We start from the raw sequence: 23,711 nt of genomic DNA, 5'->3' as shown, positions 1-23,711 counted from the left end.
TTGTGTGTGGAGGCGTATATAAATATAATAATCAATACAGCCAGTTGGATTTTGTTCAGAGTTATGAAAGTGTGAAAAAAAACAGGATTTCTGAGATGTTGTGTTGTCAAGACTTGGCTACAATGCATAAACTACAGCAATTGTTCCTAAAACTTCACTGTCTTTCCCCCTACTTACCGTTTTTTTTTTTTTTGCTAAGCTATAGGCTAAATACACCTGAGACATCAATTCACAGAGGTGAACTAGATATCAATCTCCACATGTAACTCTCCATAAGACCACAAACAAGCAAGGATCAGGTCTTTATTATAGTAAAAGGACCATCAAGGACAAATGCCAGGATGGATTTGTGGTGGTGGTGGGGGGTGGGAGGGGACAGGAACAGGATTTGAAAGCTTTTACAAAAGCCCTTGTTTGCTCCCTACTTGAAAACGTCCTGTCACTCTATGTTGTTCTCCATTCTCCTCTCCTCCATCTATCCACTCTCTCCCCTCTATTTCCTCTCCTCCCCCTTTCCCCCCCTCCCTCTCCCTTCACTTCAATATACCCCACAGATCCTCTCCGGTATCATCACTTTGTGTGAACAACCTCTGCATCTAACTCTGTCTTCTCTCTCTTCAGGGTGTTCTCAGCCTCTTTGAGCCCCGTTACAGACAGACAACCCGACCGGCAATTATTCTTAATCTGGCTCCATTAACCAAGCTCTCCCCTCCTCCACCCCTCCTTCGCAGGAGAGTATTAATCACTTTAATTGCCAAAAAGCCCGAGACCCCCATCCCATCCTCCATCTCTCATTCTCTCTCTCTTTGGATGTTTCTCTCTCTTCTGTCTCTTTCTTTCTTTTTTTTCTCTCCTCTTTCATTCTTTCTTTTCCTCGCTCATCCTTTGTCTCTCTCTCTCTCTCTCTCTTTCTCTCTCACAACATTAGCACTCAAATGACTCAACTCAAGCTTTTTCTTCATCAAGGCTCCCTTCTCACTTTGCACATCTAATCCCCTTAAATGGCCATTTAAGCATTTATTTAATTATTTACCGCTATTTCATTACAGTCATCAAAATCCAACAGAAACTCTCAAAAGTAGCGAGTGTATATGCATGCATGCATGCGTGTGTGTGTGTGTGTGTGCATGTGCGTGTGTGTTGAATATGTCCTGGTATGTGTGTTTGCCCTGGTATTTTCTTGCTGTCTGATCTGATTAGAGGGTGTTCCACTGTTCCTTCCAAATGTTCATAATGAGGTGCTGTTTCAGTTCACTGTGAGGTTAATGAGTAAAAGGACGAAGATGTGGGCAAATTTGCTGCATCTGGGAAAAAAATCTCCCGATGTTACCGGGCATGAAATAAAATGAGGGGGAAAAAGAGAGAGAGAGAGAGAGCACAATAGAGTGTGGAGTGCAGAGGAGAGTTGTGTAATATCATCATTTTGTGTGGTGACCTCAGCTAAATAGTGCAGTCTGCCTGTGAAGCACTCTACATCAGGCAGCTATATCCACTCATATCTGCACTGTATGGAGAGGACTTCAGATTTTTTGAGTGTTCATAGAACATTTAAAAATGTTATGCGTAATAACATATGTCTGTTATTATAGAGGAAAAAAAAAATCAGCAGGTTCTTGATGGAAAAAGATCAAGTTTACAGAAATGAGAGTCTGCAGCCGTGCGTGTTTAGTGTTTAGTTAGTTTAGCGTGTTAGCATGTGAACATATGATAAGTAGCATTAATCCCAAAGTGCAGCTGAGGTTGATGGAGTGTCATTAGTTTTGCAGATATTTGGTCTTAAACCAATGTATGTGAGAAAATCTGAGAATTGTTTGTGAACCGTGAACGTGTGTACAAAATTTTGTGCCAATCCATTCAGTCAATGTTGAAATATTTCACCGGATAAGTGAAAATTGTGACCCGCTGGTGTCACTGGAGGAAAAGTCAGGGGCTCTCTAAAGTCATCAGGATTTTTATTTATTTATTTATGTATTTATTGGGACCATGTACGGTATTAAACATAAATATTACCATTTGATGTACTGCACCAGCTTATAGCTAATTTTCATCCGCAGTTCCTTCAGCGGGTCACAATTAAAACATATAACAGCACAAAAACAGACAGTACAAAGCAAAAAAACACCTAGGACACATAATACAAAATGCAAAGCTACACACAATAGCACAGCACATGCACCCACAATGTCAACTAGAAATTAATAATGTGAGCTTGTCAAATTAAAAGCAAGATTATTTGCGTTCATGAGAAGACCATGAGATGAAATTTAGATTCAGTGGTTACAGAGCTGAGTAGTTCAACAGATTTTTTTTATTTGGTTTTGAACGTCCTGATGGAACTGCAGCTCTTCATATCTCTGGACAATATTGATAACCGTACTGAATTTCACAGCAAAACCAAAAATATCAACCTCACGGTGCAGCTGGAGGAAGAGTCGAGGGATCACCAAAGTCATCAGGCTTCATCCTCTGGGGGCCATGAATGTCTGTGTAGAATTTCATGGTTACGTGTCCAATAATGTGTTTTCTTTCTTGGCTTTTAGACGGGCTTCTACTTTATCCTCCGGTTCTTTGATGTTGGTTACATCTCCATGTTAACACTACTTTTTTTTCTATTTTCAGTGCAAGCTCTAGTAAAATGTAATCTCAATCCTTAGATATTTGACAGTCAAACCAAGGAAATAACTGTAAATCAATTCAGAAGTTCATTTCAAACCTTAATTAGATATGTAAGTAATGCTAACTTCAGTGGCACACAGCTGCACTAGCCATAGCTGCTTCAAAGCTACAGTAACACTTTAACGTAAACTAAATAAATCAGTTATAACTGTGTGTCCCACTGTGTCTCATATAAGATATGACTGTTGCTCTCTTCTCGGATTCTTTTTTTTTAATATACTTTATTTTATTGTCATCATGGCATTTCATACATTTTACTTATGTTGTATAGTCCATGTAATGATGACAATACATTTTTTTAATGATATACATACAGTATACACACACAATTTTACAGTACTGACTTTGATTATACAATGTTGTAGTAATTCTGAATCAATAGAAAAACGTCTTTGATCCCATTTCATATTTGAGAATCTACTTGAAGTATTCCATAAATCCATAGTTTATTCTTCTATCAGAATTTCCCGCCTTCTTCTGTAGAAGATGTTAATGTTAATCAGATACTTTGGGATTCTGGGATGAAGAAACAGATAATATGGTGCTTTGACTGTTCCCGAATACATCCATCAGAGCCTTTAAGGAACTAGTTTTACAGCTAATTTTTAATGTTTTACAGCTTATCACACCGATATAATCTCCACTCTATCAAAGATGGATGGATGGCCTTACCTTTGTCTCTCTGGGGGAGAGTGTAAACACATAAAATGAATGTTCACATTTGAGCCAGATAGGGCAAATTATTTTTCAAGGATTTAATAACTCGCAGTGCCAGAAGCATTTGCAAGAGAGGACGACAAGTTACAGACTGATTTTGCTTTCCTAATCAGATTGATCCGCTGGTGCCTAAAAGTCTGCCAGTCGGCCAGATGACTGTCAAGGTGAAATGACTTGTAATGACGTGGTTTGTTTGTCAGGATGGAAGGACGAAAGTAACTAACATTTACTTACTACTATTACTACTTACTATGTACTCAGTTTTCAATATGTTGAATCAAGTTTTTGCTCTCAGTTGATTGGTGAGTATTAATGGTTTTTAGCCAAAACTGGCTGACAATTAACATTTGTTTATTGAAGTTTTGTTAAATTTGCCAAAGTTTACCAAATCGTAATGTTTTCATACCTAGCATTGACCGACCGCCATCAGGTCGAGGTCTTTTCTTCTCACATTCCTCATCGGTATGGATGTTAGAGAGGAATGAAACTGACTGTGACTATGCCAAAGAGACAGAGGACAGATGAATAATACTCTGGCTGCACAGTCCTATTTCAACAGGATCGAGCTGCTGAAGCAATCGCTGTTAGCCAAGCCAGGGGCTGTGTCCCATCAATAAAGTGGACAGGACTGTTACTCTCTGGGTGGTCACTTTCCAGGACACTGTTAATATCTCTGCCTCCGTCTCCCTTTCAATCACAGTTTCTCACTATTAAAGTGATACTCCACCCAAAATCTATCTTTTGAAGGATCGAACACTCATCCCTCATAGGCTTGAGAGGTGGCTGTAAAAAAGTTTGCAGTGGTCAGCACTTCAAGAAGTTCAAAACTCTCAAACCACTCCTGTGCACTTCTCAGCTTTTCATCCTTATTCTCTATATGTACCTACAGTCATTGTTTCACCACAGTATGGCCTCTGTGTTGCACTTTCATCACCCGCCGCACGTAATATACCAAAGGAGTTTTTTCTCCTCCAGGTTTACTTTCATGTTGTGCAGCTCTCTGCAAACTCCTTCCCTGAGACTTTACGTTGAGATGCAGTCACACACACTAAAATAGCCCTTATAGGCTCTGAGAAAGTCCATAATAAGAGAAATAATTGAGTTAAAGGTGCAGCATCTCTTGTATAATGGTAGTCTGTATGAAAATTGCTTTTTGCAGCACTTTTGTTTTCTTTATTTCAGTTGCAGGTTAGCCACCGGGACAGCAGAATCGTCCATTTCTCTTAATACAGATTGGCACTGATGAGGCGGAGTAAATTTATGCATCTATGCTATCATTTTAGCTAATGGTATTTCAAAGTCAAGGACAAGGTTGTTTTTAGTGTCTCTCACAAGAGAAATTTGTCCTGTATTAAAGCTTAAAACCCCCCCAACAAAAAACAGACAAACCTTATAAACAGAAACACACTACCCCAAACATAAGCAGCAACACTTTTCCACAAAAACAAAATACATTATTATTATCATTATTATAAATGTAATACTTACCGACAGTAGAGTAACTGTGTGTTCTTCAGTGGGTTTTGTTTTTAGTGTTTCTGGGATCTATAGGTAGGTGTGACTGGGTTCATTTCCAGCATATTTAGCGCCGACACCTAAACGCCTTTGAATTCAACACTTAAGGATTGGTTGTTTAAATATAACTTAAAAATCTTAGATTGTCACATTGCAGCTGCATTACTGTCAATCATGTTGCTATAATAGCATTACACTATAACTTAAAGCATGACAGCCTTAAATTGAAACAGCCTAAAAACCAGAAAACATAATGTGATGGACACTTTTTTTTTATCTAAAGATCCTATTGATGCCGTAAACGTTACACCTTAATCACAGGTGTCACGCCTGGTGCCATGGTGATGAAACCACGGTAGTGTTTACATCACAACAAGCTGCAGTTTTGACTTGTCGGTCCCCAAACTCTGCTCCTCAACAGTGCATCACTTTCTGTCCTCCTCACAGCTCGCCGTGTAATCAATTTACCGGTACATTAATCTCTCTCCTCCTGAGAAAGCATCACACCTCCTCTTGCTCTCTCTCTCTCTCTCTCTCTCTCTCTCTCTCTCTCTCTCTCTGTCACACACACTCTCTTCCCTTAGGTCTCTCTCCCCTGTTACACGAGCAGACCGACACTCCAAATATAGAAAACCAAAGCTATCTCCGAGCATGTAAACGGTGACATTTTTTTCAGGCATCCGTGATCACTGAATCATGCATCCAAATTGAAACTCTCTATCTGTGTGTGTGTGTGTGTGTGTGTGTGTGTATGTGTTTGTGTCTATTTATGTAAACATGCCTGTATGTGTGCGGGTTGAGAGTGATGCCTGACATTTACATGTACAGTAGTGGGTGTGTTTGTGTGTCTCACGCTGAGCTCTCTGCATTTTAAATGTCCTTGCATCCCTCCTTGCATTTCTCTCCTTTCCTTAGGCCTATGTAAGATAAATAATTCAAGCATCTAAAGGCTAAGAGAGGCAAAGAGAGGAGCGAGAACATTCGTGGGAAAAAAAATAAAAAAGGAAAGAGTCATGAGCCATGACTTTCATGATGTATTGTCTCTCAGGGCGGGATGGAGTACAAAGGCTGCATTTCCTCTGTGATGGCGTGTAAACCCCCGTCGTACTGCAGCGTGCACACACACAAATCAACCCTCATCAGCTGTGTGCAGCCCAGGCGGGAGATTGAGCGTCTACATTTGCATTTTGCCTAAAGTGCTTGGCACACAAACAGGATATCTTGTTAGCCCTTCTCTGTAACAAGGATAATAGATTACATCTTGCTAAAATATCAATATGTTCCCTAGGGCTTTCTTTTCTTTTTTTTTTACAAAAAAAACAAACAAACATCAGGCTTGAGAGAAAAGCATCTTTGACACTTCAGCACAAGTTTTTGAAATCTGAATTGAATAAATGAAATCTAATGGAGACAGGCCAACCGCAGTGAATTAACACTATCTAGCAATAATTATGTTTTAGAACTCCAAAGTGGTTTTGTTTCCCCTCCTCAGTGAGTATTGGATTAGCTGTGTTTTCCCTAATGAGTTACTCACCACCTCAGGCTTTCACTCCCCCCCCTCTCCACCACCGCCACCCCTTCTCTCCCTCCTTCATCCTCCCATACAGCGTTTGCTGAGGTGGCCTTTCAAGATGTTGCTGCCACTGCGCTCCTAAAGGAAAAACACGAGCTTCCTTAAAATATCAAGCATTGCTCTATTTGCCTGCAGCTTTTTTTTTTCTTCTTTCATTCTCATCAAGAATGTTGTAATTGAACTTAAGTCTCTTTTAATGTGTCTGGACGGGGGTTGCGTGTGTCTGCCTGTTATCTCATTGCAAGGTGGTCCTCGCCCTCTCACCTGGAAGTGGTCTCAATCCCAGATTAGCTTGTTATTCTTAAATTGGCTTGTAGAAATTGACTGACAGGTTAGGCGGTAAGAGTCTTATTCTCACCTAGTGACCTTCCCTCTACGGCAGACAGTGGCATGTGACACACACGCACACAAGGATTGCATGTATAAAGAAGTTGGTTAATCCAAATCCACTATATCCATCTTCTGAACCATTGCTGTAAAAACTAAACCAAAGGATTCTGACTTTTCCTTCTGTGGAAAGGGGTGGATCGTTATGGCTCTCAAAAGCTGAAGAGATTCTCTTGAAGCGTGATATCATCTGCAATTATTTCTATTTGGCCTTAACAACAATGGCGTTCATGAACTTCTCTGCTGCATAAAGTGACAGCATGTGAACACAGGGAGGGCTGATGCAGATATCTTTGGACTGAAGTCACTGATATCTGATATTTTGTGCCAACAGCCGATCTTTCCAAGTCGTGCATCCCAAAGTATTTCAAGATATTAGGATCAGGACTGAAGGGGTTGACAATGTTGCTACTGTAGGATCAATATCAGTCTGACATGAACAAAGCGATACATCAGTCTGACCCTATGCAATGTCATTAGTGCCCTCATCTCAGCTGTCCCCTCTCACTGCCCCCCCCCCCCCCCCCCCCCCCCACAACCAAATCAATCCTCCCATCTCCTTCCCCGTCCTTTACTCTGCTCTTCTAATAAGTAAAACAGAGAGATGAAGATGGAGAAAGAGAGAGCAGAAGGAGGAGAAGCATGGAGAGAGTGAGAAAGAGAGAGAGAGAAGGAAAGAGGAAGAAAATGCAGTGATGGGGGCGAGAGGATGTGCTCGGACTAAGCAGAGTGTATTGATCCTTGCTTCATGATGGACTGAGAGGCTGCTTGTCACTCTGACAGCCAAAGACAAATGGAGCATCAGATAGGCAGGTTCACGGCTGTGCTGCTGACCGGCTGGAAAGAACCGAAAAACAACAACAACCAAAAAAAAAAAACAAAAAAAAAAAACAGCCGAAAGGTTAAACCGTTTCCTGGGGGAGGGGGATTCTAGCTAAGAGCAGTGCACCTCATTAAATACTCAGCGTAAGCCCTGTGGATTTCATTGATTGCTGGTGTCCAGCAATGCTTGAGCTTTATCTAGCACGGCATCCCCTGAAAGAGGCAAATGAGCACGAGCTTGAAGCAGGGACGATTGTTTTTTTGCATCTTGAGTCTATTTCCGACTTAATGTGGGCAGGCTCGGGCGGGTAAAGTGGGTCATAGGGTGAAGCGGACATGAAAGGGCTGACACAAAGGGGAGTCATCCTCGCTGGGGGGCATCTGGCTGCCTAGCACATACACACACACACACACACACACACATACACATACACGAAGCTACTGCACTGCATAACAACAACCCCCCTTATTCTCCACCTCCCCCACCTTTGGTTTCCCCTCGCCTCTCTGTTTTGATTGCCTCCTCTGTCCGTTTTTTTGTGTTTGCTACAGCAGCGTCGAGGCGATTTTCATCTCACACTTGCACCTTGCTGCATGCTGAGAATATTGCATTTGCAGCTTGTCCAGAATCCTTAAGATCCACTGGCATCCCAATAAACACACACATTTGTGTTGCTGAGGCTAACCTTAAACCTCTTCCTGCTACATCCCTTGTCTTAACCCCAATCCTAATTCCAACCAAAAAATCAAGCTCTGACCCCGCTAATCCTCTTTAAGAAGTAAGAAAAGGCAAAATGTCTTCACTTAGCATGTGTGTCCTTGTTTCTATCCTTATGAGGACCTCGGAGTAATTGAAATACAACTCACACATGCTCAGGCAATGCACCAACAGACTTTAGGACCCAGTTTTTCTGCCCTAATAAGGTAGCAAAGCTGAGGAAAGGCAAAAAGGAGAGAGAGAGGGCAGAGAAAGAGAGGGAGAGAAGTGGAGGAGGAGATGAGAGGAAGAGAGCTGTAGTGCAGTATTTGGAAAGTCAGAGAAAAAAGCTGAGAGTGGCAGAAGAAAGTTGGCACGGTTTAAGATGCACTACAACCGCAACAAGGATTAATGGCAGACCTTCTCGTTCCTGTGAGGAGGAGAGAGCGAGCCGAGCAGGATGGGAGAAGAGAAGATGTGCAGGGGGAAGGGGAGTCTTTGACAAAGCATGCACATTACTGCTGCTGGGCTGCACAGGTGTAATATAGAAGGCATCTGCACCCACATTCACAGCCGCATCAGTTTGACTCTGTAACTCTCTCATCCTCACTGCTGCCACACAAACACATGCAGGATACATGTAATCTGTTCACACTCACATATACATGCACACCTTCTGCACATGCTCTCACTGGAGGCAAACAAAACAATGCTGGATCTGGATTGTTGAAACCGGGACATTGGATACCCCTCTTTTTCCTCTCTGAGGACTCATCCTGAGGACAGGACAGGACAGGACAGGACAGGACAGGACAGGACAGGACAGGACAGGACAGGACAGGACAGGACGGAGCAGGACGGATCTGAGTTTTAAACGTAAAGGTGAGAAAAGACTCAAAGGAATCCAGAGGAAAACCCTATGCTGCTCTCTGAGGGTATTTAAAAGAGAGAGAGACAGTAAAAGGAAACTCTGCATTATGAGGATGTTTATGATGGCAGTTTTATAGCGTTAATGTTTATTATTAGTATCATTAGTATTTAAACATGTCTTAAAATAATTCTGTGTATCCCTTCTCTGTGTGATTATCCACTCCCCTCATTATGAAAGTGCATTTGCAAATCCTTCTGGAGAGTTATAGATTAAAAAAACGTATATTTTTAAATCATTAAATGTGAAAGCATTGCTATTACTTAGGCTGTATAAAACCGCTAGTCTACATCCTGCAAGAAGAAGCAAGTATAACCTCAGTTTTCAAAGAGGTTTCATTGTTTTACCAGTTAAAGGTTTATATCAGAAATAACTTTATTTATGTTCAAGTTTGACTTTCATGTCAGCAGTAATTTAACAGCAGGTCTTAAGTGGATCTCTTTTGGACATAAAACCTTTCAATTATTAATTATTTGATTTACATGATACCCAAATCACTGTTGTCAATAATCTATACTTGTTTGTTAGGGACAAATGTTGTATGTTGTAAGAATATGACGAGGTGGACGTGACTGATACACCTGAACACCAGGGAATATTTATGTTTAATTGAACTGAAATTTAATTTTCTCACTGTTTTTTTTCCCTGTGAATACAATAGAGAATATGTGCTGCTTCGGACTGTTTTTACCCCAACAGCAGAGCTTGTATAGCCCCCCCCCCCTTTACAAACACATGCAGCTCTGCTCCATTGTTTATGTTTGTGTAGCTATTTACAGCTCAGGGTGCAGTAATATAAAACTGTATATGCAGCATTCCTGAAACATCAGACGACCTGACACAGCCGCATCCTTGAACTTCACACATGCTCGTCTTTTATCCAGATATTAAAAATCTGAAAGTCTTCTGGTCTTCTACCAGAATCTGATTTCAGAGATCATTCTGTATATTAAAATGTGAAATGTAAAACGTTCATCGGTGCGAGACAGTGACAGTGTGAGAAAAAGGCAGTCCGAGTGCCTCCAAAGGACGCGCAGTGTGTTTTTCTGCAGGGGGGTGGTAGGTCATTGTCAATTAGCGGCCCTCCCTCTGTGATGATGATGATGATGAGACCATGTAATACATCATCTCTCATGTCAAGATCTGTGAGAGGCTAATTACATAATTCAGCTTGTTGTTGCACATGTACCCTAATGAACGCTTGTTTTAATCTCTTGTGAAGACATTGTATTTCCCTAAAGGCTCGTTAACCTTAAACATAACTGCTACATACTGAAATTTAACCCCTTCATTAACCTTAAGTATAATTCTAAGCTTAACCAAACCAAATCATCCCTAAAACATCAGCTTTAGCTTGTGAGATCAGCCTTTTGTTTCCCTGATTGGAGGTGAATCCCCTCAAACGTGTGAACCGATTTCTGTCAACACATCGAGATTAATACTGGTACACACACGGATACTCACACGCAGGCACGTACAGGTCATCACACTGCAACACAGCTGATGCAAACTAGATGTCTAGATGTCACCTGTGTGGCCTTATAGTGTCTGTTTAGCCTTGTGGTGGTTTTTCAACTCCTGTCACTGTTCACACTTGCACAGGTTTTACCATGAAGTGAGAGAAATGACCAAAACACATTTGGCTTTAATTAAATTTGGATATAATTTAGTCATTTTTCCACCCTCTTTTGATATGACTGATGTTCTTCCTGCCACTGCACAAAAAAAAGGGTTTTAGTCAAAAACTGAATCCTTGCAATGTTTTTTTGGGAGTTTCTATGTTGTAAAATAATTCTCAAATTTCAATATATTTAATGTTGACAACAAATATGAGCTACTGGCAGTTTCTGTGCAAAATCATCTACTTTACATGTCGTCATCCACTAACAAATGAGCAACACAAGGGATTAGATATAAAAAAAACAACAAAATGGATGTTATTAACTAGATTATTACTTAAACCGATTGTCGCATTTGTTTGCACTTTCAAATAAGTGGTTTAGAAAACATGTTGAAACTAGAGATTTGTCTTATCATCCGTGTTGTGGCTCTCCATAACAGAACTGTGTTATCAGATCATAGCAATGAAGCTTGTGAGTAAATTCGTGACCAACAGAAGTGATGATTAAATATATGAAAACAAAACCTTTCCTATAAGTTGGGAAACTACGACCAATTTGAAATACATACAAATGGATGTTGGTATACAGGAATGTAACCTTATCTTACAGCGTGAAGCATTTGTACCGTTCGCATACAACTACAACATCTGTAGAAGGCAGCGAAGCACAAGTGACACATGCACACACACACACCGTCATTCAGCTACACAAACAACACAACATGGTGAGATATAGCCAGTCGCTGTACAGTGTGTCCCACGATGCTCACAGATGCACATAACAGAACACCGAGTACAACCTACAACACACTCTGCAGAGATGCCGGAGCTATTTGAAACATACTGCAGATGGGTAACTTTTTCTTTCCTTGGGCCTCGTTGCACACAGGCACCAGCTGTGCGAGCAGAGTCTGTGTGTGTGTGTGTGTGTGTGTGTGTGTGTGTGTGTGTGAGAGAGAGAGAGAGAATTTGTGTGTGTGTGTGTGTGTGTGATGTGTGTAGGAGGCAGGGCATGAAGGGCTTCAAAGGGTTCATTAACCGTGTGTGTGTATGAAAAGGGCAAGATGATGCAAGACTGCAAAGGACTGTGTGTGTGTGTGTGTGTGTTTGTAAGTGGATGTGTAGTTATGTGAAGGAGGGGAAATGACTCTGTGTATGTGTGTGTGTGTGTGTGTGTGTGTGTGTGTGTGTGTCTGAGTTAGAGTGGGGCATACTGTGGACTGATTAATGAGCTCATGCTGTCATACTCACATTCTGCACAGGGGGATTCAAGTAAACCCAGCGCCGGTGTGACTGCACTCATTTGTTATTATAGAGTAATTCTGTGGAATTTATCCATCCTTTGCCGTCTAATGTGTAACAGTAACACATCCTTACTAGAAGGCACAGCTACGCTGGAATTATCCCATCCAGTTCTTATCAAGCTGAACAGAGGAACAGTACTGAAATGGCAAATTAGCCTCTGCTTCATTTATCCTGCAGTGAGCACTCCACTCCACGGTGAATGTGTTTCCATAGGAACATGATGTTACTTTGGGCTTCACGAGCTGTGCAATGCACCCTACGTCGCCGCCTGTTTTTTTTTTGTTTTTTTTTTGCTTATCTTTTCTGTTCAGTTTCCTCTCTCCTCTCATCAGTGACACCACACAGATCAAGGAAAACAGGGATAGAGAGAGAGAGAGAGAGTGAGAGTGAGAGAGAGAGTGAGAAAGGGGTTTGGAAATAAAATCAATAGGGCCATTTAACCGCCACTTTGGTTTTCAGATTTCTGTTTGGTGTATCTCGAAGCCTGCTCCGGTCTTATCAGCCTGACATCGATGTTCCTCAAGATGTCTTTTTATTAGAGCCTACAGGCTTTTACAGCTCCAATTTCCTACAGCCACTATGCAATTTCGTTTCCTTGAGTGTGTTCACTGTATCTGCATCTACTCGATCTATATCAGCTGAAATATTACAGCAATTACTTCCAGCTTTGTGCACAAATGTGTCTGTGTGTGTGTGTGTGTGTGTTTGCTTAGAGACAGAGAGTCAGTGTGTTTCGTAAAGACTGCAGAGTAGCTGAAAATCAGTATAAGTCAGCAGCAACAGTTCTCTGCTTTTGTGGCAGCAGTTTAAAGGTTGGTTGCACAGCCTGATGTCATAAAAACAAGATTTCTCTTTCATGCAGCAAATTGTACCAAAAAAAAAAAAAAGCAGAGTTTTAAGTTTTGTACAGTGACTTTGCAAACAGTATTTTGCCGGATTATGAAAACAAGAAGGAGTCAGATAAAACAGCGAAAGAAAAGAGGTTGAAGTAATGGAGGGAGCTGAGCGGGATGTGTGGTTGTGTACGTGTACGGCAGCGACTAAAAAGGAGAGAGAGAGATAGGGAGGGAGAGGAGCTCTTGTTAAAGTGTCTGTGGTGATTTGCAGGGGCGTCCTTGCAACCTTCCCTCCACCTGACTGGATATTTTATGAGCGTTGCAGAATCAGAAAAGGAGGCAGGCTTATAATACAGCTGACAGAAGTCTTTTTATGGTGGATGGGCAGCGGTGCAGGAGGGTGGTGGTGGTGGTGGCGGTGGTGGTGGTGAGAGGGGAAGGAGGAGGGGGGGGGAGTCTAATAAAGCTGAGTGCATCTCTCCTGGAATGAAGCTGTGGCGAGAGAGAGAGAGACAGAGAGAGAGAGAGAGAGAGGAGAGGCTGGCGAAGTGCTACAAACATTAATGTGTGAGTGAGCACAAGTGCATGCGTGCAGTATGCACCATATGTCCAGATGTATGTGTTTGTGTGTGTGTGTGGGGGCGTCAGTTTGCTCAGATCTGACGTCAGCGTGTTGAACGATCACTCAGCGTGTTCCAGTATGAGAGGTACTAGCCCTTCATTATGGGGTGGGTGAAGAAGAGGAGGAGGAGGAGGAGGAGGAGGAGGAAGAGGGGGAAGAGGGGGGTTTGCACGGTGAAGCAGTATCAGCGCACAGGGCAGAATGCAGCCCTCAGCACTATGCCAGCCCAAGCGTGCAGCAATTAGTCACTGAATTGATATCAAGTCTGTGAAGCACTCTGCCATGCAGAATGAATACTTACTGATGATATATTATGTGGTTTGTTGAAATGACACTTTTTTTAAAAATTCTAACTGTAATGAAAAGGCCCCAAACACACAATACAGAGACTGTTTTCTTCTCTTCTCAGCTCACAGTAGCTTTTTTCCACCACGCAGTTACGTTCTAATTTTAGATATTGTCGGTTTGGAACACATAAAGTCGATCCTATGTGAGTTTGACTTAACCATTTAGCACCACAGAGTAAGGTCTTAAGTCATTTATCACTTCCATGTTATGGGGCAGTCAGGTGCACATGTCCAGCCATCCATTTTCTAAGCAGCTTATCCTGTGCAGGGTCACTGGGGGCTGGAGCCTATGGCTGTATGCATTAAGTGGGAAACAGGGAATAGCCTATATAGGTCTACTAACACATGTACAGTCACACTAAGCCGGCTAAATTTGAAAACTGAATGTACATGTAAAAACATCCGGCGCCCACATCAGTGTTTTCATTTTCGTAAAGTCCTCCATCCACACGGGAACGCCTGCACAAAAGGAAAACATCAGAATTTAGTTGTTCTCATTTACATGTTTTTTTATTTTTCTGTTGTGAACTATAAAATAGTGATTTGAACATTAAAAGTACCTGTTAACTAGGTGAACAGTATCTCCGTTGCTGCTTCACTGAAATGTAGCTCAAAACATGAATTTATGATGATGAAGTCATCTAACAAAACATATAAATACTTAATGGCAATGGCTGCACTGTCATTTAAAATGAGTGATCACAGAGAAAGTTATGACAACAGAAGGTTTACTTTGACCATGTTTGGTCCTTATGCATACATTTTCAAAAGCTCAATTTTTGTCCGTAACCTACTAAAACACAACGTTGACGTTTTCAGATTAATCTGCTCTCATGACCATTGTCCAAAAACTCACTATTCAGATGAGAAAATGCCAGCTCAGTGCGGATGAAGGATCAAAACAGAAAGAAAAAGGCACATTTTCAAACTTAGCTGGTTTAGTGTGAACATTCACACCTAAAAGCAATTCTCAGTTTACCTAACCTACATGTCTTTGGACAGTGGGAGGAAAGTGGAGGAAACCCACACAGACACACAGAGACAATATGCAAACTCCACACAGAAATTGATTATCTCAATATTTCACCTAAAGCAGCAAACTGCTGCACATTGCATTTCTTCCACGTCGAATTTCAGTTTCAGTTGTTTACTATTTTTACATGGTTTCTATGCAACTAGAATACAGTAAAAAAAAAAACAATAAATAGCAAAAGGTATCCAGATTACATTTTCCATTCAAAAACTAGAATCTTAAAGCTCTAGATGTGGCCTGGTTGCTGCAGCAGTATACTGTCGTCTTACATTTGGGGTATCTTTAAAACTCAGGCCATTTTGCAGCGTTGCAGTAACCAGGAATGCAGATTTTCGGTGTGTGTGTGTGTGTGTGTGTATGTGTCTCTGTCTGTCATGAGCTGTGAATTCTTTAGAGGTGTGATGCTGTGTTGGCAGTTTTCTTAAACACCCAGGGACAGACCTTCCTCTGAAACACACCGGACACTGAGCTGTGCGCCAGGTAGCTTCTACACCTCAGGGACAATAGCAGATACTTCACTGTACCTTATATTCTGGTACTTTGCACAAACTGAAGTTAGAGACACTTGTCTGCTTACTGATACATTTTCATAATATTTTCGAATGTTTAAATTAGTGCGTCTGTGTTTACGATGGACTTATTGTGATGTTGTTTATATGTAATTTATTCGTAGGCGAATGAGATCTTGATCTTAACGAGACTTCCTGAATAAATAAAGCTGAACTAGGTAACTACTACTGTGTAATGATACAAAATTGAATTAATTGATTTTGAAAGGTTATATTGTTTAATTAATGTAATTTGATTTAAGTTTACTGTAACTGTGTGACCTTGTTCTTCTCCTAACAGACCAGCACCTCCACATCCTCATCAGAGACCTGGATAAGAAAACTACCCGACCCTCTTAAGGTGGACGGGGTACATTAAAAATACATGTCCCAAAGGAGCGCTGCCGTGGCAAACAGTAAACCCATAAATCAACACAGGAGGACTTGGATTTCTTCATTATCGCCTCCTACAGCAACAACAGAGGAAAAGGCATGTCGGCAGGCCCGCTGACCCACCGACGTGCACCGTAGGATTCTATTTCTGGAGCCTCATTGCTTTTACAGATTAACTGCCCTCAAATATGGCCCCAATCCGTTCATTGCGGCACTAGTTTGACTGCAGCCGGAGGTTGTGCATATTCAAGCTTCAAAACACCCCGCTGTGCGTCAGTCCAGTCATCTGAAGGGTCCGCTGCCTTTGGCCTGTTTTTGAAGGCAGTGTCAATGCACTTTTTTTTTCCCTCCCTCCCGACTCCTGCAGAGGAACAAACATACGCCTGTATGTCATGACAGCTTAAAAGTCTTTTTTTAAAATTCTCATTGCCCATTTCCATCCAGAACTGTTTTTACCCTTGAAGGGAAAGATTGACATCCAAAGCTTTCACACTAATACCATGACACTGTGCTTAGATTAAGACTTCATATTTTATTGCAAGAGACATTTTCCATGAGTTCCTGAGGGCAAATCACACTAAAATCCCATTGCCCAGTGTTTTCATTAGCCTGTCTGGGGCTAATCAAGGTCCTCCATCATCAGAACTGACATTTTCATATTGTATGAGCGAGAAAAGTAGCCGACATTAGCATATTCATGAACACTGAGACACTCAATCATGTGAAATGGAAGACATGGGCCAAACCCTGAGCCATCAAGGTCTGAAACAAATCGCTTATGACATGTGAGGAAAAGAGGATCTTGAATCCTTCAGCACAGCATCCCATACCCTACAGGAGACGGCTACCACTGGCACATTAAGGATATTTCACTCTAACATTAACCTGGCATGTGTTGTTTGCCTCTGGAATCAGGCCTATAATAAGAGAAAAATTAAAGAATTGGATTAAAGATGGATTATCACTGAAACACTAAAGCCAGCAAAGCAGCTGCCTTTGCATAAACCCATCGTACGCTCTCCAGGGAGACGCCGCTGCAGACTGATTTGTAGATTACATTTGGTTGTTGATGTGGTGGCCTCTCGTGTGCTTGGTATTAAAAGAGCGGGATGGAGAATCTAGATGAGCTGGAGCACCCTCTTCTGGGAGAAAGCCCCGATAACAGCCGAGCATCAAAGCCAGGGCAAGGGCCTGGACCTGGACAGGCCCCTGGTGGGCTGTTTAAGGGAATCTTGGTTAAGTGTGAGGAAGACAGAGCCTACCCTCCTTTAACGTGGAGGAACTATTGTGGACATCCTCCTGAGCTTCAGCAACAACAGCTACTGGATCCCTGCTCATTACCTCGCACACTGGAGTCTTTCTACCCACCGGCTCCCATCTGGGGCCACGCAGACTCCCTGCTCAGCAAGGACTACCTGGAGACCACCTTTGTGGACATTCGGCCCGGCTCTACGCTGGAGAGGAAGCTTCTGGCTGAGACGCAGGACTTCCACAGCATGTCCTACAGCATGGATGATGAAGACGACCTGCTTCCTGACTCTGACGTAAGACATCCCACCGACACGATGCTGAGGAAAAAAAATTCTGATGAACTGACAACAGAGTTTATGCATTTGAATCCAAATTATTCCCTTTGTGATGATTCTCAAAGACAGAGAGGTGAACCAGCAACAAATAAATAATCATCATGTCTGACAATCTAATTTCTACCACATCCTCATAGAGGAGTTTTGCATTAAAAGAGACTCTCATATTCTCAGGACAGAATCTGGGAACCAAAGAGGAACTTAAAATAGACATATGAGAAATGTATTTCAGGCTAGGCGGCAAATGAATGCTTACTGTCAAAAAGCCAGATTACATAAAGCTCTTCTCCTGCTGCGGTGCAGGTAATGACACTACAGTAGCGATGGAGGATGTCAGTTCTGTTTCACTGACTATTGAGCAGAGCCCACCCTAAAGTGTAATGGAAATTAGCTTTAAGACGCTTAGAGTGGACATGTGACCTTTTAAGAACAAAACAACGCGTCAACATGAGAATATATATGCTGCATCTGTCACAAATAGCTGCTGGTTGATTATATGATTATGAAAAATCCAATTACCCACTGTGTACTAAAAAGGCTGAAGGCCATTCTACATTTATTACTTTGATTAACAAACAAACACTCAGTAATACCATACAGCATTAAAATCAAGAGCAATCAGCTGCCCACAAAGTTTAGCTGTTCACATTGAGAGTTTGCTCCACAAGGACAAAAGAAGAGCGCATGAAATAATGTTTTTTCTCGAGCTCATTCTGAATGCTGGCAGTAGTGCAGTGATGCAAAGGTGCAGGCTGGTTGGAATAAAAACTTGCAGTGACCTTAAAGAAACACAACACAGCATCTCTTTCTCTTTAGTTTCACTTCACAAATACTTAGTTAAATGACTAAAACATGTCTGGCTTTCCTCTCGATTAGAGATTTCTTCTCCCTGACATCGGAACTGCTTTATGTCAACAAAAAATGCTCCAGGCGGATCACTCCTGATATCTGAGAATAAAATCCAGATAGAACAGATCAATCTTAACATCAGAGAGTTATTTTTCAAACAAGCAGAACATGCATGTGCAGCGAGTGACATCAGAATCATCAAAATAACCTTGACGATGATGCATCCGCTCAGGTGCATCTTTTGAAAATGCATTATTATTTCACGCGTTAAAACAAAACAAGGAAAGTAATATAACAGGGTCAGAGAGAGAGAGAGAGGAAGAGTCAGATTGAATATGCAGCTGTTTCAAAAAGATGCGCGAGTCATGAATCGCCTGCGGTCAGCGGAGCTAGTGCACATTCAGACTAACCTCATTCAGTCACATTATCTTACAGGCACCAGCAAAGTTTTCCAGTTGTTTGTGAGGACATGAACATTATAAAACCAACATTTTAATGCTTAGTAGCTTAGTTTTAGCGTATTATGTATGTTTGTATGTTTAATGCATTTTTTTAAAATAATAATACTCAACATATACACACTTGATTGAATTAATAAGCTTTGGGTGTAAAGGTTTGGTTCACCAAAATTACAAAAATCTTCTTTCTCACTTGTCCTGGTGTTTAGCCACGCAGGTAGTTTTGGTTTTACTTACCCAGGTTTTAAGATATCTGAGATTTCTGCCACCAAATTCGATAAAACTAACACAAGCAAGCGGACAAGCAATGAGTGGCCACAAAGTTGAAAGGGAAATTCATCTGTGGTGCTCACAGAATTTTAAAATTACATTTATAGCATGTAACATCAATGTGTCTTTACAAAAGCAACGTCCTGGTATTTTCAATAATACACAAATCTTGGTGTGAGCAGTTTTCAGTGGAACTGCTACCACCAAAGAAATAGTCGCTATGAAAACTTTTCACACTGTTTTATTATCCAGAGTAATGGAGACACTACTTCTGGAGAGAGATGTTGCTGAATTTTTAATGCAGTTTTCCAATGATGTGAGCCAAAATGACATTCATCTCCATTGCATTGGTGTGGAGGCGGAAACCTGTGAAAACAAACCCAAAACTATCAGCATTAACAGATAACACTGTCATTTGTATCACTGGACCCTTTAAACTGAACTCCATCTATGTGCACTTGAATCCTCAGGACTCATCCATTGATGACTTTAGTGATACAGACAGTGAGAACAACTTCCCTCTGATGATCCCTCAGGACTACTTGGGTCTGGCTTTTTTCTCCATGCTCTGCTGCTTCTGGCCCCTGGGCATCGCTGCCTTCTACCTTTCACAGAAGGTACAAACACACACACACACACACACACACACACACACACACACTTAGTCCTGAGCTGACAAGATGCAACCTGGCACTTTAGTTCACAGCTGAGGGTGATTTCTTACCCTCTGCAGTGTGTGTAGACTGAAAACAGGTTCAGTGTCTCAAATGCGGACATTATGGAATTCATGCTTCGGAGTAAAGACAGGGAGGGATTACATCTAGATTTGCAGGATTATGCCACAAGAACCTTGAAATAGCAGAGCTGAACAATCCAAAGGAGGAATGCACAAAGATCTGTGGTTGTGTCTTGTGGTTTTATATGTTCAGATCATTTAAGAATCAGAGGTTGTTTTGAGGTGTGCCGACTAAAAACACAGAAGCAGGAACGAAAAGAACAGTGTGAACAGTCTTTGTTTGGGTTGTTTAGGTTGAAATGTTGTAAACTCTAATGAATATTTCAAAAGCAACAACCAGAGCAAATACAAAACTGAGACAAGTTTGTGTAGCAGAAACATGTATATATATATATATATATATATATATATATATATATTTATCCTTAAATGATTTAGTGATCCCACTGATCTAATAAATAAGAGCAGTGTATCTCTACTCGCCCCTGCTAGGATATCTATACTATCATATACAGTATATTGTACAGTATATCCCTGTTTTACAATGTTCATATTTCCAACTCAATATTTCCAGCTGATCCTGAGCCATCATATGCAAGTAGAGAATCTAACAACAAACACGCTGCTACCTGCAGACACTGTGTCAGCATCCTGCCAATACAACCACCTTCCTCCACTCTAGCAGCCTAAAATCACTCTCTACAAAGGGTTTGACAACAAAAGATACTGACAAATTCATAAAAATAAAGATGAAATGCGATACCTACGGCTCATGTGAAAGTGTTTTTCCTCTAGAAATATGGCTTGTTAATTCATTAGCTGAGTTAATTAATCTCCTCTAAGATAAAGTTGGTGGAAATATGGAGCGGGTCAAAGACAAAAGGGAAACAACATCACCGCACAAACTATCTCATCAGTCACTATTACCACTGGCCTTGTGGAAACTCCCTCTAACACCACTATCTCCAGTTGCCAGAGGCCACTAGTTTATATAGGCATCCTTCCAGCAGTGCAAGAAAAAAAAATCCCATTAATGCTTTTGCAAAGCTAACTGGCGGCAAGCTGCAAAGGCTTTCTGATCAGATCAATGGCCTTCGTTAAGGTTTAATTAGAGTCATAACAAGAAGCCTCAAGGTGATAGATTTCCAATATTGTGGAGTGCTACCTAAAACAGGGGTCAGAGTCAAAGACAAGGACTAGAGGGAGAGAGGAAGGAAGGAAGGAGGAGAAAGTGATGAATGAGGCACAAACGCTGGGTGTGATTCAGAGATGGAACATAATATGGGTTTAGCGTGTGATTGGACTGAGTGGAAGAGGAAAGTGGAGGCCAGGGAGGACATTGACAAATGATGACGAATGCCCTTCTTCCCTCTTTTTTACCCCTCTCTAATCCTTTATCTCTCTCTCTCTCCTTTCTCTTCTGTTTCTCAGACGAACAAGGCGTCCGCTCAGGGGGATTTTCAAGGGGCCAACGCAGCATCTCGCCAGGCTCTGTGGCTCTCAGTTCTCTCCATCGTGTTTGGAATCATAACGTACATCTGCGCCATCGCTGCGCTGATTTCCTACCTGTCTGGCAAACCGCCATAAAAGCGAGCTCTTGCACAAAGAATAAACACAGACCTCTCACGCATCTCATGAATATCAACACACGCCGACATACAGTATCACCTGTAAATGTTAAAAAATCATCACAGTCTTTCGTCCGTCGACCCTGTCTGCAGTCATGTTTTATCTACACCGAGCTGGAAAAAGCAAAGACCGGACAGTGAAAACACAACAGAGAGATCTTAGTCACTTCTAATTCGATTAGGACATAATTCAGCTCAGAGGACGTTCCTCGCACGCATAGAAGAATAATTGAAAAAGGAAGTTATTCAGTATCACTCTGTGTAGGACATTTGGTCTGTAAATGTGATTTATTTTGTCATCCTTTGATTCTGTGCTGTAGTCGTCATCACATGTTAAGCATTACAAAAGTTATAAGAGACTGGGACAACAAATGCAGATACAGAACACTGAAGTTATCACTGTCACAAAAGCAACAGATGGATAATGAGAAGTAGAGAGAGAGGCGACGTCTACCTGGGAGGAGGAAAGTTAAGGGGGACAGCGTACGTCGATGGGAGTCTGCAGATTTATGAGAAGGTCACAGCAGCTGCTAATACCTGATGGACCTCGCTGTGGGGGGCGGGGCCTGAGCCAGCACAAGGTGAAAGCTGGTGATGGCTCCGGGGGCCCCAGAGCTTTATTTTTAAAAACATACGGAGGGGGCCGGAAGCTCCTGGCGGGAGCGAGAGCACCACTGGGAACCACCACACATGTACATTGATCAACCCGTCCTGCTTTCAAGACAACACATTCAGCATCACTCCTCGTTTACCTGCAGAGAGGACTAATTCTGCTTTGTTTAGGCCAAGTTAAGAAGTATCTTTATGTTAAAATACTCAAAAAAAAAAAGAGAGAAATACGTATAATGCCATTATATGAGAAAATAAATAAAAATGAGAGGTTTTAAATGAAATGCAAGGTGATGTGAGATACTGGCTCTAGATAAAGAAGGGAATGATGACATAGACAGAAGGGTGCAGACTTGCAAAAGAAAGAGCCAAAAAACATGGAAGAAACTCAGAGGATGATCCTTTTATGAGCTATTCCATTAATAGAAACACGTGGATCGCTGCTCCACGCTCTCCAAATATAGATTCTATTTTCTCCTCCAAAAAAAAGAGGACTTCAGGAACTCGCTTCTCACAGTGTGACAAACTTGAAAATGAAGTTGTCTACTCGGTGTAAACAAACACAGTCAACACTTTGTCCAGATGAGTAAAAGGGGCTAAAAAAAAAAAAAAAAAAAAAAGTAGGCTGACAGCTCATCTTGCACTTAGCCATTTGATGCATGATTCAGTAAAATCTCCATCTCGGTCACAATGGAAACCTGCATGGCGAGTTTGCAGTGTGTCATATACTGTACAAACCTGCTCCAAGCTTCAAACACTCCCTTCATTTGGTCCCCAATAATTGCAAGAATAGCTGTGATAGAAGAAAAAAAAAAAAAAAAAACCTCTGGCCATATTGGTTTGAGCTTAAATGTGCCATTTAACTAAAGGTGAAAGTCATCATTTTCTATTTCGATGTATAGTTTTTATAGACTCCACACAGATGAATTACAAATAACTCAAATACTTTGTTTTCCAAAAAAAAAAAAAACCCAGTGTTGTATCAAGACTGAGCTGATAATTATTGTCACTATACATAAATGGTACACGTAGGCACACCTGTGATATCTCAGCGTCTAAACCTCGTCAGCTTTCACCGTTGATGTGCTGTGATACAGTTCAGACAATCCTAAATCTTCTGTCTCCACTGGACATTATGTGTCAATGAAAAATAAAAAAAAATGACCCTTTGTAGTTACAGATGAGTTACCACAATTAGTGATTTATATGGAAGCATTTAATGTAGTTCGTCTTGACTGATCACTGTTATAAGACGGACCCTGGTCAGATTTGTCTCACTTTCTATCACTTGTATAGACAACCAGCGGACGCAGCGAAGCGGACGACTCGCGCGGGTCGATGAAGGTTAAAGGTCGTGGCGAATGAGATTTATTAGTACAGGAGATATTATGTACTTTCTCAGTTCACGTTCTTGTATTACATGTGTATATTAAACTGAAGGAAAAATCAATGAATCCCAATAAATGCACTTTGTTTGACATTCATGTTTCTTCTTTTCGTTTTGCATTCAGCCACACACACACTTCAACACACAGCACAAGTAAAGTGAAGCAAA

At 41.4% G+C, this 23,711-nt stretch overlaps 1 protein-coding gene across 1 annotated transcript; it reads left to right on the top strand.

The window, feature by feature from the left end:
• The first annotated feature begins 16,131 nt into the window (after window positions 1-16,131).
• Window positions 16,132-23,636, top strand: tmem91 (transmembrane protein 91). The gene is made up of 3 exons (XM_067595335.1): window positions 16,132-17,564; window positions 19,654-19,800; window positions 21,351-23,636. Exons 1-3 carry the CDS (start codon window positions 17,130-17,132, stop codon window positions 21,504-21,506), a joined length of 738 nt encoding a protein of 245 aa, XP_067451436.1. The 5' UTR covers window positions 16,132-17,129; the 3' UTR covers window positions 21,507-23,636.
• Window positions 23,637-23,711: the final 75 nt, after the last annotated feature.

This window comes from Thunnus thynnus, chromosome 7 (genome assembly GCF_963924715.1).
Source record: "Thunnus thynnus chromosome 7, fThuThy2.1, whole genome shotgun sequence".
Classification (NCBI taxonomy): Eukaryota; Metazoa; Chordata; class Actinopteri; order Scombriformes; family Scombridae; genus Thunnus; species Thunnus thynnus.
The sequence above is the reverse complement of the archived record's forward strand: the minus strand, read 5'-3'. Positions and strand labels throughout refer to the sequence as shown.